This window comes from Trypanosoma melophagium (assembly GCF_022059095.1).
Source record: "Trypanosoma melophagium isolate St. Kilda chromosome Unknown ctg36segment0, whole genome shotgun sequence".
NCBI lineage: Eukaryota > Euglenozoa > Kinetoplastea > Trypanosomatida > Trypanosomatidae > Trypanosoma > Trypanosoma melophagium.
In genome coordinates, this window is record NW_027125173.1 from 30,965 (window position 1) to 47,848 (window position 16,884).

General features: G+C 37.8%; 6 protein-coding genes across 6 annotated transcripts; all 6 read right to left on the reverse strand.

The window, feature by feature from the left end:
* Positions 1-21: 21 nt before the first annotated feature.
* LSM04_005074 (Vps4 oligomerization) lies at positions 22-1,710 on the reverse strand (the record flags this gene model as incomplete). The annotated part of the gene is made up of 1 exon (XM_067330626.1): positions 22-1,710. One exon carries the CDS (start codon positions 1,708-1,710, stop codon positions 22-24), a length of 1,689 nt encoding a protein of 562 aa, XP_067188543.1.
* Positions 1,711-5,559: 3,849 nt separating this feature from the next.
* Positions 5,560-6,945, reverse strand: LSM04_004177 (ZN622/Rei1/Reh1; the record flags this gene model as incomplete). The annotated part of the gene is made up of 1 exon (XM_067330627.1): positions 5,560-6,945. One exon carries the CDS (start codon positions 6,943-6,945, stop codon positions 5,560-5,562), a length of 1,386 nt encoding a protein of 461 aa, XP_067188532.1.
* Positions 6,946-7,542: 597 nt separating this feature from the next.
* LSM04_000176 (uncharacterized protein) lies at positions 7,543-8,772 on the reverse strand (the record flags this gene model as incomplete). The annotated part of the gene is made up of 1 exon (XM_067330629.1): positions 7,543-8,772. One exon carries the CDS (start codon positions 8,770-8,772, stop codon positions 7,543-7,545), a length of 1,230 nt encoding a protein of 409 aa, XP_067188484.1.
* A 670-nt stretch (positions 8,773-9,442) lies between these two features.
* On the reverse strand, positions 9,443-10,906 carry LSM04_002285 (uncharacterized protein; the record flags this gene model as incomplete). The annotated part of the gene is made up of 1 exon (XM_067330630.1): positions 9,443-10,906. The coding sequence occupies one exon, from the start codon at positions 10,904-10,906 to the stop codon at positions 9,443-9,445; it is 1,464 nt and encodes a 487-aa protein (XP_067188511.1).
* A 579-nt stretch (positions 10,907-11,485) lies between these two features.
* LSM04_003863 (Choline/carnitine acyltransferase domain) lies at positions 11,486-13,561 on the reverse strand (the record flags this gene model as incomplete). The annotated part of the gene is made up of 1 exon (XM_067330631.1): positions 11,486-13,561. The coding sequence occupies one exon, from the start codon at positions 13,559-13,561 to the stop codon at positions 11,486-11,488; it is 2,076 nt and encodes a 691-aa protein (XP_067188526.1).
* Positions 13,562-13,923: 362 nt separating this feature from the next.
* On the reverse strand, positions 13,924-16,683 carry LSM04_000410 (Ribonuclease II/R; the record flags this gene model as incomplete). The annotated part of the gene is made up of 1 exon (XM_067330632.1): positions 13,924-16,683. One exon carries the CDS (start codon positions 16,681-16,683, stop codon positions 13,924-13,926), a length of 2,760 nt encoding a protein of 919 aa, XP_067188489.1.
* Positions 16,684-16,884: the final 201 nt, after the last annotated feature.

A 16,884-nucleotide genomic window follows, 5' to 3' on the forward strand; every position in this document is an offset into this window, starting at 1 on the left:
TAAAAAATTTTTCTTTTGTTTCTAGAGGTTCGTCTCAAATTCCTTCTTCCACTTCTCAAATCTTGTAATCTGATCCACGTTAATACTACTAGGCACATTCTTCACTGCGTCAAGGAAATCTTTCATAGTCGTTGGTTGTTCCGCCACTAACTTTCCAATTTCTGCTGCACGTTTTTTGAGTTCTGTTTTATCGGTTTCTTCCATAAATCGTCTCATTGTCATCATGGCGGCATCGCGAACCAAATTTGTTATATCTGCACAACTGTAGTAACGTCCTTCAAGAATTTTAGATAATTTCGTAAAATCAACATCAGGAGACAACTTTAGTGATTTGGTATTGATGCGAAAGAGTTCAAGACGATCATTAAAATCTGGAAGTGGGATATAAATACGTTTCTCTAAACGACGACGCATAGCCTCATCAATAGACCACGGGTGATTGGTTGCACCTAGCACCATAACAATTTTCCCAGGATCTACACCCACACCGTCCATTTGTGCCAAAAGTGTTCCCTTTGCTCGACGTGAGGCCTCATGTTCGCCGCTATCGCCCCGCTGTCCACACAGGGAATCGATTTCATCAATAAATATCGTACTTGGGGCGTAGTGGCGGGCCATTTCAAACAATACCCGAATAAGTTTTTCACTATCCCCTCTCCACTTACTCGTCAGTGTGGCAGGGGAGATGTTAAAGAATGTCGTATTACACTCCGACGCCACGGCCTTGGCGAGCATTGTCTTTCCCGTTCCCGGCGGGCCATACAGTAAAACACCCTTCCACGGCCGCCGAATGCCGGTGTAGTAGTCCGGCATCAAGACAGGATACACCACCGCCTCCTCCAACAGTCCCTTCGCGGCGGTGAGACCAGCGACGTCATCCCACGAGAGGGAGAGCGGCCCAACGTGCATGTCGGCCTCAATGAGGGAAACTAACTCCTCCTCTCCGGCACGGGCCGCAAAGCGGGGAACAGCCGCTCGGGCACCCTGTCGACGAGGCCGATTAGTCGTGTTACTAGTTGTACTGTTATTATTATTATTCACATTACTGCCAACGGCACCACTACTACTAGTCGTTGCGGGGGTTCTACCGGCCGTACGTGTGGCGAGTGGCTGTAGTCCCGCCTTTACACGTCGACGGACGAGTGGTGAGGCGTTGCGCTGCGGTGTTTTATGTCGCACCGGTCCAAAGCGATCACGATCACCGTAAAGTATTTCATTGCGGGCGGCCGTACTATCAGGCGGTGGAACAGACATCACCGCTGGGCGAGTCATCGCCACAGTGTTTCTATTACTTACAGTAGTATTATTTATTGTGGTTGATGTACGTCTTGCAGGACGTGTGGTGGCGGCTCGACTGGGGACTGTGGTGTCACTTATGTTATCATGCGAGGGACGATCAAGTTGAGCGGCACTGCTAGGATTTACAAGTGCTTTGAGTTCTGCCTGTATAGCACGTACAAGTATACACTCCTCAGCGACTTTTTCTCGTAATAGTGCCACATTGGTGGAATCCTCCTTATTGTGACTAGAACCGCTACTACTATTACTATTACTATTGGTGTTACTACCGCACTGCAAACAGTTAGTGAGGTCTTTATCAATACCTGTGTAGAAGGCGACGGCCACATCGTAGTTAGACTCCAGTGCATAGCGACGGGCAAGTCGAAGAGACTTTTCGCTACTGGACACCATTGTAAATGGATCACTCATCCTGGAAACTTAAAGAATATATACATACCCAAGACATATATATATATATATATATATATATATATATATATATATATATATATAGAGAGAGAGAGAGAGAGAGAGAGAGAGAAGGTTCTGTGTATTTAATAATACGAGTGTATAGCGGCATAAGAAAAATTCCTAATTTATGGTAACACACGAATAACAAAAGCAATAAGGGAAAACAAGAGAATTATAGACCTTCTCCTTCACACAAAGAGGCCAGAATATACAAATATATATATATATATATATTCCAATAAACAATAATAAAGATTCATTTTTATCCCTTTTTTTCTTCTTTCTTATCTCTTCTCTAAGGATATCTCTATCTTTTTTATTATTATTGACTTCTTCTCCTGTTATTATTTTCCTTGATTCTACACTCATTTTATGTTTACAAAAAAGAAAAAAAAGGAAAATAAATAGATAAATGAATAAATAAATAAATTATATATATATATATATATATAATATTGAGCAACAAGAAAATATCATCAATCCACTTTGTTGAAAATAGAGAAATGTGAAGGAGATAAGAGAAAGAAATAGAAATGAAGAGTGATCCCGTATCCTTTTTATCTATGTACAGTTAACTCGAAAATCCCCTCTCGACCGCATATGCAATGCCAAACATAGTAATAACACCCAATAAGTGGTATTAGGAATAATATACCATTGAATAACCACCCTTGTATTAGTGATACTAACTCATAATAATAGTAATAATAATAATAATAATAATAATAATAATAATAATAATAATAATAATAATATTAATACCAAATAAAAAAAATACAAGAGGGGCAGTAGGAAGGAGAGTGGCAGTTAAGGTGATACACGGAATGATGACCAACGTACACACAAACACAAACACACGCACATACATACATACATACACCACCCACTACAAAGAATAAATAAATAAATAAATAAATAAATAAATAAAAAGTAACAAACGTGAAAAAAAGGAAACGGACGGCAGCTTTCAACCACTGGAATGAAGCGAAGAATGAATGAAATGAGCAAGGCACATACAAATAAATAAAATAGACAAATAGATACAGGAAAGAGAATACCAATAACTCTCATCACGGTAAAAGAAAGAAACAAAAAAAATGGGGGGAAGCAGTACACTCTCCTTTCATAAAAGCACTCAAGTGTACACCAGAAGGAGAACACCACCCCAAAAATAAAATAATAATAATAATAATAATAATAATAATAATAATAATAATAATAATAATAATAATAATAATAATAATAATAATAATAATAATAATAACAATAATAATAATAATAATAATAATAATAATAATAATAATAATAATAATAATAATAATAATAATAATAATAATAATAATAATAATAATAATAATAATAATAATAATAATAATAATAATAATAATAATAATAACAATCATCATCATCAGGAAAACAACAGGCATAAAAGGAAGATAGGAAAAACCCAGTAAAGAAGAGGAAAGACAAAGCAATGGAAAAAAACACACACAAACATACACACAAACAGCAAACATAAAATATATTCTTTATGTTTTCACTTCCTTTCTCTCCTCTCCCTCTCTCTTTCTTCTTTTCTTCTTCTTCAACCCTTCACCCTACAGATAAGAAGGAATAAGCAAACCCCTTCACACAAAAACAAAAAAGAAACAAAAAAAAAAAAAAACACAGACGTAAATAAAGAGATGAGGGAAATATACCAATGGCATTTCCAATCTTTCAAGTACAACTCTCTCATTTGGCCGTAAGGAAATAACGAAACACACAGCCGCAAATAAATAAATACGGGCGCGACCTCAGCATCCGTCTTCACGCCAACAACTGCCTACAAGCTCTTACATCACGCAAATACAATATTACCGAAAAAAGGAAAAAACCAAAAAAAAAAAAGATAAGCAAAGCAAAAAAAGAATAGGGAATAACAAACAAACAAAGAAAGATGAACGCAAAAAAAAGAAAAAAAAAGAAATCAGAACACACACGAAAAAAAAACAAAATACACCAAAGCAAAATATTTGATCTTTTTTTTTCATATGTGCCTGTATCTTTCTCCCCTCCACCAAATAAATGGATCTGCTACATATAAATATGCGCACATCGCTCTTTTTTTCCTTATCAATTTCATATTTCAATATAACTATTTTCATTTTTCTTTAAAGTACTCCTCCTTCATATTTCTTTTCCCCTTTTTTTTCTGTTACCATTTGATGTTTATATCCTACATACGTTCGCACACACAGAGATAGAGAAATATCATATATATATATATATATATATATATATATATAGTAAAAAAATATGCCCACGGCTATTACTGCACAGCCAGAGAAATGGGAGTATGTACACACGCACACACTCCAGAGTTCATAGGTGCATTATGATTTCACTTTCTCTCTTCTCTATTTCAGTCAAACACACAAAGAAAAAACAACATTGAACGTAAAAAAAAAAAACACATGAAATAGCGAATAACAAAGGAACTCGAAGTATAAACAAACACATACAGATATATACAACACGCCCTATTTACGCCTTTTCTCTTTCTTTCTTTATTTTTCCCCTTTTTCCATGAGTCGAGACTTCAGTGGTACCTCTTTTTTTTAAATATTGATCCCACTAGACACAGCAGAGAAAAAAGTCAAAAAAAAAGAACGTAGAAAAGATTCAAAAAGAAGAAAATAAAGAAAATCCCCTCCCCTCCCCTTTCCCCCACCCCGCATTTGATTGATACAAACCCTCACAAAAAACAAAATAAACGTATGTATATCTCCGCAAATCAATTATCTGCGCTTCTCTAACATACAATGGTATTTGTAGAGGCAGACAGATACAATAGATAAATAGAGAGATATAATCTAAAAAAAACAAAAAAAAAAGAAGGGAAAACAATAGATACAAAGTGTTGTAGATGCAAATAAGATAGAACGAGTAGTCTTGCGAAAGAAAACGGCAAGACAAAACAAAAAAAGAGGAAAAAAAAAGGAGACCACTAGAAAAAAAACAGTAGAACAAAGAAACAGAAGATAAACACCATGTTAAGTGAGATAGGAAAAAAAAAGAAAAGATACGCATATATTACGCCCACCAAAAGGAAAAAAAGGAAATAAATAAACAACCAAAAAAAAAAAAAAACAGTAAATAACATCAGAAATGACCACGGGAGAGGAAAAGGAGAGTCAGAAAATAGAGGAGAGGTATGCACAAGAGGAGACGTCGAAATAGTGAACGAAAAAGTAATGATGAAAAAACAACGTAAGTGTCGATAATCAACAAGTAGAAAAAGGAAAAAGTAACACAGACATACACATACACAGAAAAAAAAAGAAAATAACCAAAAAAAAAAACAACAAAGGCGGGCACATCGAAATGTCCTTTCAAATACAGTGAAGGACCTCATGTGTTTATCACCCTCATTACCTGCTTGATATTGTAGCACACCTCCATCCTGTAAGTACATCTTCAGATAAACCGCAAAGTCAAAAATCACGTTTTAAAGAAATAAAGAAAGAAAAAGAAAGAAAAAGGGGGGTTGGGAAGGCAATAAATGATTACCCTCATACCCCATATGAATATATCATTTTGGTAATTTCATTCGGGGACACCTTTCCCACCTTCCACCTTTTTTTATCTCTTTTTTTTTTATTCTTTTCCTTTCTTGTTGTTTTCTATACCGTAGTCTTAAAAAACTTGCACAGTAAGCTTTGCTGTTTTTGCCTTGTATTCCATTAACACACCCCACACACACCCCTCACCCTAATCTTTTATTATTATTATTATTATTATTACTATTATTGCCTCATCTATCCACTATTCCTCTATCTCTTCTTGAATAGATGAGGAAGACACAACTGGGATGGACGCGGCATTAGGGTGATGTATTTGCATGTGCACTAACACTTCTTCCCATTCTGTTGAAAGTACACGGCGGCAGTGCGGACAACGTGAAAAGCCAAAATACCGCACGAGTTCCCTTGACGAACACTCCACTTCATATGCCTCGAGGTTCCACTGCCACGCAGGCACAACTTCAGATGCGTTTTCTTTCTTTTCCTCCACATTATCTTCTTCTAAATGATCTTCCTCTCCCACTTCTTCTTCCTCATTCTGTACATTGGGATAGTGTCCGTTAGTTTCCATGTGTTCAAACAGCTCCCCGTGCGTGAGAAATACACGACCACAACTCTCCTCTGGACACTGAAAAGCAATCAAACGATCACCTTCATCCTCACCCTGGTTAGGGCCACTGGAACTAGATTCAGGCAGCGTCTCACATATCAGGGCACGCATCTCTGGATCATCTCTATCCACCAGAACCTCAAATTCATCTGGTGAAAGAGTTTCATCGCTATTCTCACGATTCGCGTGCCCAGGGCGGGCATTCATAAGGGTAAGAATATTCTGACAATGCCCTGTACTTGTCATATGCTGCTGCATAACATCCCAGTTAACAAACAATAAAATACATACAGGACATTGATAAAGAACAATATACGATCGCACCACTTGCGGCCATGGAGGACGCTGTGGAGACGCCTTAAGATATCTGGATGCCTTAAATCCCTTTACCTCAAACTTGTGCAACTCTTTATTATTCAGTTTATCCATTCTGTGTGCCGTCATCTCTGCTATTGTGCCACGCACACCACAAGTGAGACAGACAGCCTCATCGCTAATGGCGGTAACGCGGTGGTCATTACGCAAATGCTCTGCGAGTGCAAGTGGTGTGAGAAAGACAACGAGACACTCACAGCGGTACTGCGGGAGTGTGAGGTGCGGTGGGTGATCAATGGCGTAGTCCTCCCGCACGTAAAATGTACCGAGAAGTCCACGATGTCCGGTGAGGGCCTCATGGCGGTATGGATATGTTGGGCCGAAGCACTTGAGTAACTCCCGACACTCCACACAGCGTGCAGAGAAGTGTTGGGTGGTTTCTAAATGTTGGGTGAATTTAGTCCATGTAAAGAAGAGGTTGAAACATTCCGGACATTGAAAACTCGGAATGGAGTCACTTTGGGCCGGTAATGGAGTTGTTGAACCAGTACCAGTACTAGTAGTCGTATTAATATTATTACTATTATTATTATTTTCAGTACTAATACTAGCAGTTGTAGCGGTATTCGTAGTAGTTGTAGTGAAAGCTTGTAGCAGACTGCGACGTGTACTACCGCCACGTCGGTACGGAACACGTTTCATGGAAGGTGGTAAAATATAAGATTGAATCAATGCGAAGATAAAAAAATTAATGGATATATATATATGTATATATATACACCTAGTAGTTAAAAGGTTATAGGGAGAGTCTACTCGTATGGGGTGGTAAAGGTGATGTTTTGCTTACTTGGGTGAATGTGCCTATATGTATCTTCGTAATCAACACACCCCGTTATTTACGCTTTTGGTTTGAATTATATTCTTTGTTTAAGTCTAATATAGCTTGTTTAAATTAATTTATGCAAGAGGTAAAAAGGAGACCCCAATTATGCTGTCGTTAAGAAGACGAAAAAAAAAAAGAAAATAATAATAAAAATAATGGCAAAAGAAAAAACGCACACTCACTCACTCACATACGCAGGCACAGGCAATAACAATAATCACAGAAAGTAAACATCAGTATGAATAACAGATGTTGCTCGGTATAGCAATGGGAAGGAAGCGATCATACACAAAAGCAAACAAAGACATATATATATATATATATATATATATATAAGGGCAGAAGCAAGGTATCCTCTAAAATAAAAATAAAAAATAAAAAACATTATTTTTCTTTCTTTTTTCTTTTCGAAATCTCTACAATACTCGGAGAGGTGTTGGTGATAACGACAAATCACGCAACGATTGAGGCATATAATCATTCACCACATACAATCGTACAGCTTCCCAAACAAGATTCTTTATTTCTCGCGTCATTCCAAATCTCGGGTACTTCCTCGCCACAAACATCCGTACATCTGGCATATTTAATGTCAATAACGGGTTTGGCATAGCATCAAGATATTTACAGACAGTTCTGTACATATCGGTGATACTGGGTAGTACATTAGGTGGTCCAGTGGCGGTAAAGTTCAGCTTAAAACGTCCGTTTACAATAAAACGTGTGGCATCACTAATTAAACGTCGTCCTCCTGCAGTTTTACCAAAGTCCTTTGTGGTATCAAATTCAATAACAAGTATCGGTTCACCAGATAAACCACGTTCTTCACGTGCAATTGCATTTAAACGTTTTCCACCCCTTGCAACACGGTTACCAGCTATGGGTGATATACCTTTGCTGGAAAACTCTACATCTAAACTAATTCCAATACCTGCGTATATATCTCCAGTAAATCGTTGATACCGTCCATCCTTTCCATCCATGTTAATACGCAATCTTATAATAGGAAGCACAGCTAAATCTAAAGAAATACATTCATTGAGTTCGTACGTATCATTATGGGCAGATGGTGAATAATATTCACGTGGAAGTGAAACAGATGGAGTAAATTCTAATGCCCGTGCAACTAGACCCTGAGCAGAACCTTCATCCGTTAATTCAGTCCCACTTCGTGGTGAAAGCAGTAATGGCCATTTTCCTCCACCCTCACAGTAGAGTCGCATTGAGACATGAAAATTAGATTTACCAATTTTACTATTCGCTCTAATGGAAGCAATGATACTTTTTTCACCTAATTTATTATTTTTGCTACTATCTGGACCAGCTGAAAGATCAATAAGAACTTTTAGAATATTGTTTTCCACAACCCAACTGGTGCTGGGATCGATAGTTGTTAGTGTGTTCACTTCCGCAGCTTTTGCAATACTTGTCTCTGCGTTAAGACCGAAATGACCAACAGAGAGTTCTAACAATAGAGGAAGATCCTCAATACGAGCAGAATTGGATTGTGCCACAAATTTACCTTCCATTTTTGCGGCGAGATTCACTAAAAGAGTGAGGAGTCGTGTTCCGCGAAGAATGTACCGAATATTTTTTGTCCCTGGGATATCTGCCACTTCACTCGTATCTTCTCGTATGAAACTCATTTCTTATATATATATATATATATATATATAGTTGTTTGTGGGTCTGTGAAGATCAGTCCTCTCTTTCCCTTTGGGATTCCCACTGCTCAACTAATGTAGTTTTCCGATCTTCTCGCAAAACTGCAAGAGGAGTATTTTCTAATGGTCAAGGTACAGGTGGGCAGAAAACAAAAACAAAAATAAAAGTAAAATAAATAATAATAGTAATATCAAGAAAAGCATCAAATTGAAAGTACTATGACAGCACAATAGTAAAAGATAAAGTTACACATTGCAAAGAAAAATGAAATGAAAGCAATAAAATAATACGAAGAATAAAAAGGACAAAAAAAAAACAAAAATAAAGAAATACTATAACTTATCCTAGATAAGTTAGGAGTGATATTCACGTTATTTTCCTTTTCCTTTTTTTCCCCATCAAATTGCATGATATTGAAGACTCCAACAAGACAACACGGTATGGCAGAAGCAATAACAACAACAACAGCAATATATGTAAAAAAAAAGTGAACTCACTTTTTGATTATCCCCCTTTTTGTTTTTAGTCCTCTACTAACAATCGTTTTCCCCCATAATAGTATTGCAACGTTCAACCATAAGTAAGTTAATAAGGAAACAAAAAAAAAAAAAGAGCAATGGGTAGCAATAAAATCGAAAAGAAAGAAACCCTTTACTTCATATTACTTCGAAGAAAATCCATCACAGCAGTTTTCACGTGTTCCTTCAAGTCTCCAGTAACGTCCGCTAACTCCCCCTCCGCAAGCGCCTGTGAGACTTCCGCCATAACTGTTTTCAGTGAAAGTGTGGCAAGATCCTCTCTTGTACGTGATGCGAGAACTTTGGCGACTGTTGCCCGCACGGCCGCTGGCACACCATCCGTCGTCGCCGCTGCTTTACTCATATAATTGATCACGGCATTCTTTACTTGTTCCTTTACTGCGCTTGTCACCCCACTCTCAGCACCCAACCCCTCTAACACTTCGGCCATCACTGTTTTAAGTGAGAGGGCGGCGACTTCTTCGGGCGGGCGGGCGTCCAGTACTTTTGCGACAGTACAGACAATTTCTTCTAACGCGACGGGCGGAGCGGATTTGTAGGCGTTAAAGCTGATGCTCAGACCCTGTCCAATCTCACACCAACCACCGGATGTCGCTACTGTAATAGACTTTCCTGAAGCGGAACGGCCTTGCGTTTGTGTTGGGTCAAATTGAAACTCTACGAGAATAGTATCATCATCTTTGTTCTTACTGTCATCTGTGACCTTTTTCGTACACCGCACAAGAAGGTTCTTGGACTTCTGCGAAGGTACAGCAAACACAACATCCTCACTATCCTTTTTCACTTCTGTCTGTTGTTCCTCTCCCTTTCTCTTTTTTCTGCTTGATTTCACCATAGCTGCTATGGTGATATCACCATTAAGTGTAAAGGATGGGATTGTTTTTGTAACCGACTCCTCATTCGGCACATACTCACAGTGTATAATCGCCTGCGTCTCCGTTAACATTTCCACCTGAAATCCATCACCAACATCCCGTACTTCCCCTTTAGCGAGTTGTGGTGATCCCATGATAGTATTAAGCCTGTCAAGTCGCAGTTCTTTACCAATAGGGAGATAACAGTTCATCCCACACATAATGCCCGTTTGGGCAACCGCCTTATTTCCTCCGGTAGAAGATAGTAATACAGATTTGCCAGAGGACGCCACCTTGTCCCCTGCATGCGCAAAGTCCACCGCCATTTCCAATACCCAACACTCACTCTTATCCTTATCCGTATCTTTATTATTATTATTATTATTATTATTATTTTCTTCCTCTTTACCCACAGAGGTAGGTCCATGCACGCGCCACTGTGCCGCTGTGCCCAGCGCCGTCCACGACTGCAGGGCCGCCACCCCCGCCGCATCCACACAACGTGCGGCCGCCGCTTTGCAAAAGATATTAAGACCGATAAACGCATTTGTGGCGCCAAGCGGGCGATTACCGCCGGAACTCGCAATCACAACACTCTTCCCAGAGCCGCTGATGCCGTAGTCGCGGGTGAGATCGCAGAAGATGTGCAGTGTGGTATCACGCACAGCCACACTCACATTCTTCGCCCCAGCCAGCGGCACCGCATCCGGTGGCAGAGTCATTTATCCTCGTTAAATAAATAAATGTATTTCGCTTGCGTTCACTATGTATATGAATATATATATATATACCTAATCGAATGCGTAGATCTACTCCCTTTCTTCTGTTTTTTCTTTTTTTCTTTATGACGTGCAGCACACCCACAGGTGTATGAAGTAACCATAGAGAAAAAAGAAAATAGATAAGTCCAATAAATAGAATTTATTACAGAATCAAAACATGACAGAACTTTGGTCGATACATATTTAATAGAAATGTGAGAGTCTCTCTCATTTCTTACTATTAATTGCTTTTTTTATCTGAATCAACATTGCAAAACGAAAAAAAAACACTTTCCTGTGATACAAAGGTCATTTGTAATAAAACAAAAAAAAAACACTTATGCAGACATACACAAATTACAAGAAAAGAAAAACAATAATAACAACGCCACATACCTATTATATTAATAGAATTGACGTTTTGTTCAAGGATATTATTCTCCTTTTTTCTTTTTTTCTTTTTACCCTCTCTTTCTTTTTTTCTTTGATTTATTTACATAAATGAATTCATAGATAAATAGATAGTGTGTTTATCCCACTCTACATGGACATTAATGATAGTAGCTGTTGACCATTCACAGAAATACTTTCCGCCAAACGTTCTCCAATATCCAACTCTTCCTCTTGCCGCATTGATACAAGTGTGGCACACGTTAATGTACTTTTAGAAGCCCTTGTAGAATTTGCCTCTAAATGTTTATTCTCAGTTAAGCCGCGTTCTATCTTTCCAGCAGCATTGCACGTAATCGCAAAACGTGAAGGCAACACAAGACGTGTTTCACCCTTTAGAATCTCTCCACTAGTGCCTAAGACGTTAAGCGTAAGAAACATATCCACCGCACCCAAAATAGCACCTTTAGATAAGGCACTTGTTGTTTGGACCTTTTCCTTACAAAGAAGCAGTTTTGCCACAGAATATAATGGATAAGGTTCAAGAAAACACGTATCAATTATATTTTCTATAATCTTTAATGCTTTAAGTACCAAATATTTCTTTGCACGCCAATCCACCAAAACAGATTCACACCGTAGAGATTGAATAAGCGTTTCTATTTCAGCAGAGTATAGTAATTGTGCCGATACACCTCCTTTCAAATTTGGAAAGGCAACTAATACTGTAGGATATTCATTAGATGGTGTTAGAACTTGTTGAACCGCAAGAACTGTGGAAAGACAGAAACATGCAAAAGAAATAATATTTTCTCTTGGAAATAAAACATCAAATAAAGGTGGAGTTGGTTCAATAACAGCATAGGGTTGCATTAATATACGATGTTTCCATGGCAACCACATTTCTAAGAATTCCACTCCTGTTAGAAGAATATTGTTAATAATTTCACCACTTTCTTCTACTGTCATTCCTGTTGCCGCTTTTGTTGGTGTAGTTGCTGCTGTAGTGCCTGGTGTTATTGTTATTGCAGTTGATGAAGTCTCTACGCATCTTCTCGTATAATTTCCCTCATCACGCAATTGAAGTACTTGTATTAAATAATCCATAAGTTTATCTGTACATATAATTGTCGAATGTGCACGTATTGATAGTACATTGTTTTCTTCTTCTTCTTCTAATACTAATGCATTTCTAAACCAATGCGCTGAAGAAGCAGAATTATTTATACTTCGTAGTACAACTCCAAATATACCTGAATCAAGAGCAGTTAAACAAGCTTCATTTACAGGACTTGCAATTTTCAAACGTTCCATAATGGCAGCACAATCTTTTCGATTTACTTCTGTTAAACAAGCTAAAAGTTTATAAAATGCAACAAGTTCTTTTAATGCTTCTGGAAGTATTTTTTGTTCCCTTAGTAATTTTTCTGTACATTCGGCGTGTTCCTTCACTGATTTCAGACGCTTAGCAATCGTATCTACACTCTCTATCATTCCAGTCTGATCAAGTACATCAATACGATAAAAGTAAAGACCACAACATACAGTAATATGACGACTATTATAGTTAGATAGAAGTAAACCATTTGCAGAATTTTTATCATTTCGAATTACATGAAATAAAAGTTCTGAATACTCTAATTGAGAAGCATTAGATGTTTTCGCAAATACCAAAAGAATACGACGAATAACATTTGCTATATTATAACATTTATCATCTCCAGCAAAGAAAGGAGTATCTGTACTCAGCTCCGATGATGGTAATGGTGCGGCAAAGTAAAATTTCGTAAAAGGATAAGCTGCTGCATTTGTACATTCCCTTGCAATACTATCTCTAAACCAATAACGAAAAAAAGGTTCTCGAAGAACATGTAAAGCTTCTTTAGGATCTACGACCAAACTAAAGTCCTGAGATTGATGTAAAATCTTCTGTGATGCATGTACCATAGATAACACATCCTGCAATAAGGATTGGGGAGGAACATTATTAACATAAAGGTTCGTTTCCAGTTCTCCTTCCTTTAAGGCACCATGTGGGCGGAGGGAGTTAAGGTTAACAATGCGACTTTGTGCAGGTCGAATATTCGCCACATGTGCATTTGATCGAGCACTTGCCACGCGTATAACGGTTGCAAGCATAGCCGCCGTTGCTGCACCAACTGCGTCATCTTCTGTTGCTGAACCATTTGCGTTTATGATTTTTGTACTTCGTTTACGGGAAGACATATAAATTGAACACAACTTTTGAGGGGTTGCTCAATCTTTTCTCTCTTTCTATTTTTCTTTACTATATATATATATATATATATATATATATATATATATATATATATATGTGTGTGAAAGGGTGTGTGATCGCTCTGGACCAGTCTAAGCAGTCTCTTCCTTTGATTAAGTTACCCCAAATAAAAAAGGAAAACAAAAAAGAAAATGTACAAATAATATATAAAAAAAATAAACAATACCGTAAAAACAATAACTATAATAACATTATATTAACGTGAATACTATTTTCAAGTTAATGGTAAAACGCAAACAGAACTTCTGTTATAAATATAGAGATATAGAACAAAAAAAAAAAACTATAGTTATTTTTTCTCGAGTCTTGTTGGAATCTCTGCAATTTTTTCTGTTCGTTCCCATGGTGGGTCAATGATCATATTAAGCTCCACATAACCATTTGGAGACCATGTGGTTAACACAGCAGTAAGTACCATCAACAATCGCAGTTCTTCTTCCACTTCTTCACCTGTGACTGGGTGTGGTCCCCAACGAATACGAAACACTATGGCATTTTCTCCACCAGGCTTTTGTGCTTTTCGCTTTTTCTTTTCTTCTTGCTTTTGTTGTTTTTTCTGTTCTTCTCCTTCTTGATTCTTCTCCTTATTTGTTGTTGTTGTTGTTGTTGTTGTTGTTGTTCCGCCTCCCTTGATGTACGTAAACCGCTGTTCCTTACTCCGCAGACTAATTTCCACCTCCTGTGCAATCTCCCTCGCATAAACTTTAATCGTTTCACTATTTCCCTTTAATTGCACAATCGTCACCTCCACACGGGGATTCTCAAAGGTGCCGCGAGTGTGAATATTCGCATCCAACACACGTTTTAGTGCCTGTAAATAGAAACAAAAGAATAAACCCTCTGAGACATCACTCACAACACGAGCATTAAGTTTCTTTACATTAGCCATTTCCACAATAGTATCAATCTCAGAGACGGAGTAAAAAAAGTCTTTTGTCTCCAGTTCATCCACACTAATACTACCTGGTAGAATACGATGACGACTCTTCTTAACTATAGACTCAATCTCAAGAGCGCAGAGTAATTGTCGATGGGCAATAATATCACAGTAACGTCGTATAGGTGAGGTAAAATGTGTATACCAGGGTAATGCAAGTGCGTAATGACCTTTACAGATCATCTCTTCTTGTCCATTAACAAAGTATTTAGCCGATTGCATAACATACTTCACTGCTACACAAACACTATCATAGTTTTCACTTCCTTTGGCACTATCAAGAAGTTTCTGCAAAGATTTATTTGCATTTCCTTGTAGAAACAGTCCAACATTAGCAAGAGATTTTCTTAGTTTATTTATACTAGTTGCAAATGGTGCTTCATGACATCGTAGTAAAGCCTGATCAGGCATATATTCTACGATTTTTTCTGCAACCCGTCTATTTGCAAGTAACATAAACTCTTCCACCAACCAATTACTTTCTATTTGCTGATCAATATTAAAACCCAAAGCAAGTGATGGATTACAAATATCTTCAAATTCAAAACGTAACTTTCTTTTACCAAGTGTAACTCGTCCATTATGAATACTCGTTTCTCTTAGCATTGATGCAAGTTTAAATAAGGTTTGAATACTAATATTAACACGTTCTTTAAGATGTCGTAGTTTTTCAGTATCCACTTCTCCACCATAATCTAATGTGTCAAGAACATCTGATTCGCCGTTAAGAATACGTTGTGCCTCCTCATATGAGAGACGACATCGATTACGAATAACACTTTGTCCAAACCACTCTGATGTAAGTTTACCATGATGATCAAAATGAAAAATACATGAAAAAGCAAACTTATCACTTCCTGGATTTAAACTACAGTAATCTTCACTTAATTTACGTGGTAACATGGGTATTACTTGTTCAATAAGATATACACTAGTGGAACGCTCACGTGCCTCCTCATCTAGTGCCGAATTTGCAGGAACAAAGTATGAAACATCTGCAATATGTACACCAACACGATATCCACCCGGTGTGGTAGTGATACTTAATGCATCATCCAAGTCACGTGCGGTTGATGGATCAATACTACATACAAATTCCTCATCTCGAAGATCACGACGTCCCATTTGTTTTAATTCATCCTTATCCGGCACGTTAAATACCTCCGGGACACATGCATACGCCTCATCTGAGAAATCACTCATATCAATTCCATTTGCTGTACAAAGTACAAAACTATTTGTTCTTACCGAGTCTACACTTCCAAGTACTCGTACAATCGTCCCGGTAAGTGCATTATTACCGGTCCAGTAAACATCTCCATTGTCCCGGGTTACGAGACGAAGAAGAAAAAAATAGTTGTAAAGTGTTTTATGATACAGTGTTGGAATATCACGTCCATATACGGCAATATTTGGCATCATTCGGTTAAAACTCTTAAATAAATAAAAACGATCACTCTGCAGCATTTCTCCAGGTGATAATGCGCTCTTCATAAGACGTGCTGCAACAAAGACTGGAAGACGCCGTTCAAGTACAGCAATCACTGTACCACGTAACTGTCCCTCACCCCATTTATACTCCGTAGGTGCTGACATCAATTGGGATAATTGTAATTCCCGAGAGACTACCTTTTTCTGCGTTGTGTCTTGTATCCAAGATGTAATAGAGCGGCCATCCGCAAGTTTATCCACAGTTTCCACATCTCTTGTATCCATTTCTTCACTATCTTCTTCTCTTTCTTCTTCTTCAATTTCTTCTTCTTCTTTATTTTGATCATGCTTGTTACGAATGACCTCCTGCTCCTCCCCCTTCTCATTTTCTCCTTTTCTTCTGAGGAGTCTTACCGCGACGATGTCATCATGCAAGACTCGTTTTCTATTATCCATACCATCCACCACAATATCATGTGGAAATGCAGGGCTTCTGACAAACGCAAGGCCAGACATGTGATGTTTGTAAACATGTAAACGTCCAATCACAACTTCTCCACTCCGAACTCTTCTCTCAAGTCGAGGGTCTGAATGTAGTTTATACCGCACATGAATGTATGTGGGTTCGATCTTAGTTACCTCTTCCAATTCGCACTCCTCAGGTACCGGAGTAGCCTGCATCTACTATTTGTTAACTGTTAATAAGGGAAGGAATAATAAGAATAAGAATGCAAGATTTTACCTCTTTCCCTTTCGGACTACAACTGTTTAAGAAATATATGAAAAGGAAATTACAAGAATTTATTTTTCTCTGTTAATCTTTTTTTATCCTTTTCTCTCTCTCTTTTTTTTTAGTCATCTAATGAAAATATATAGTGAGTC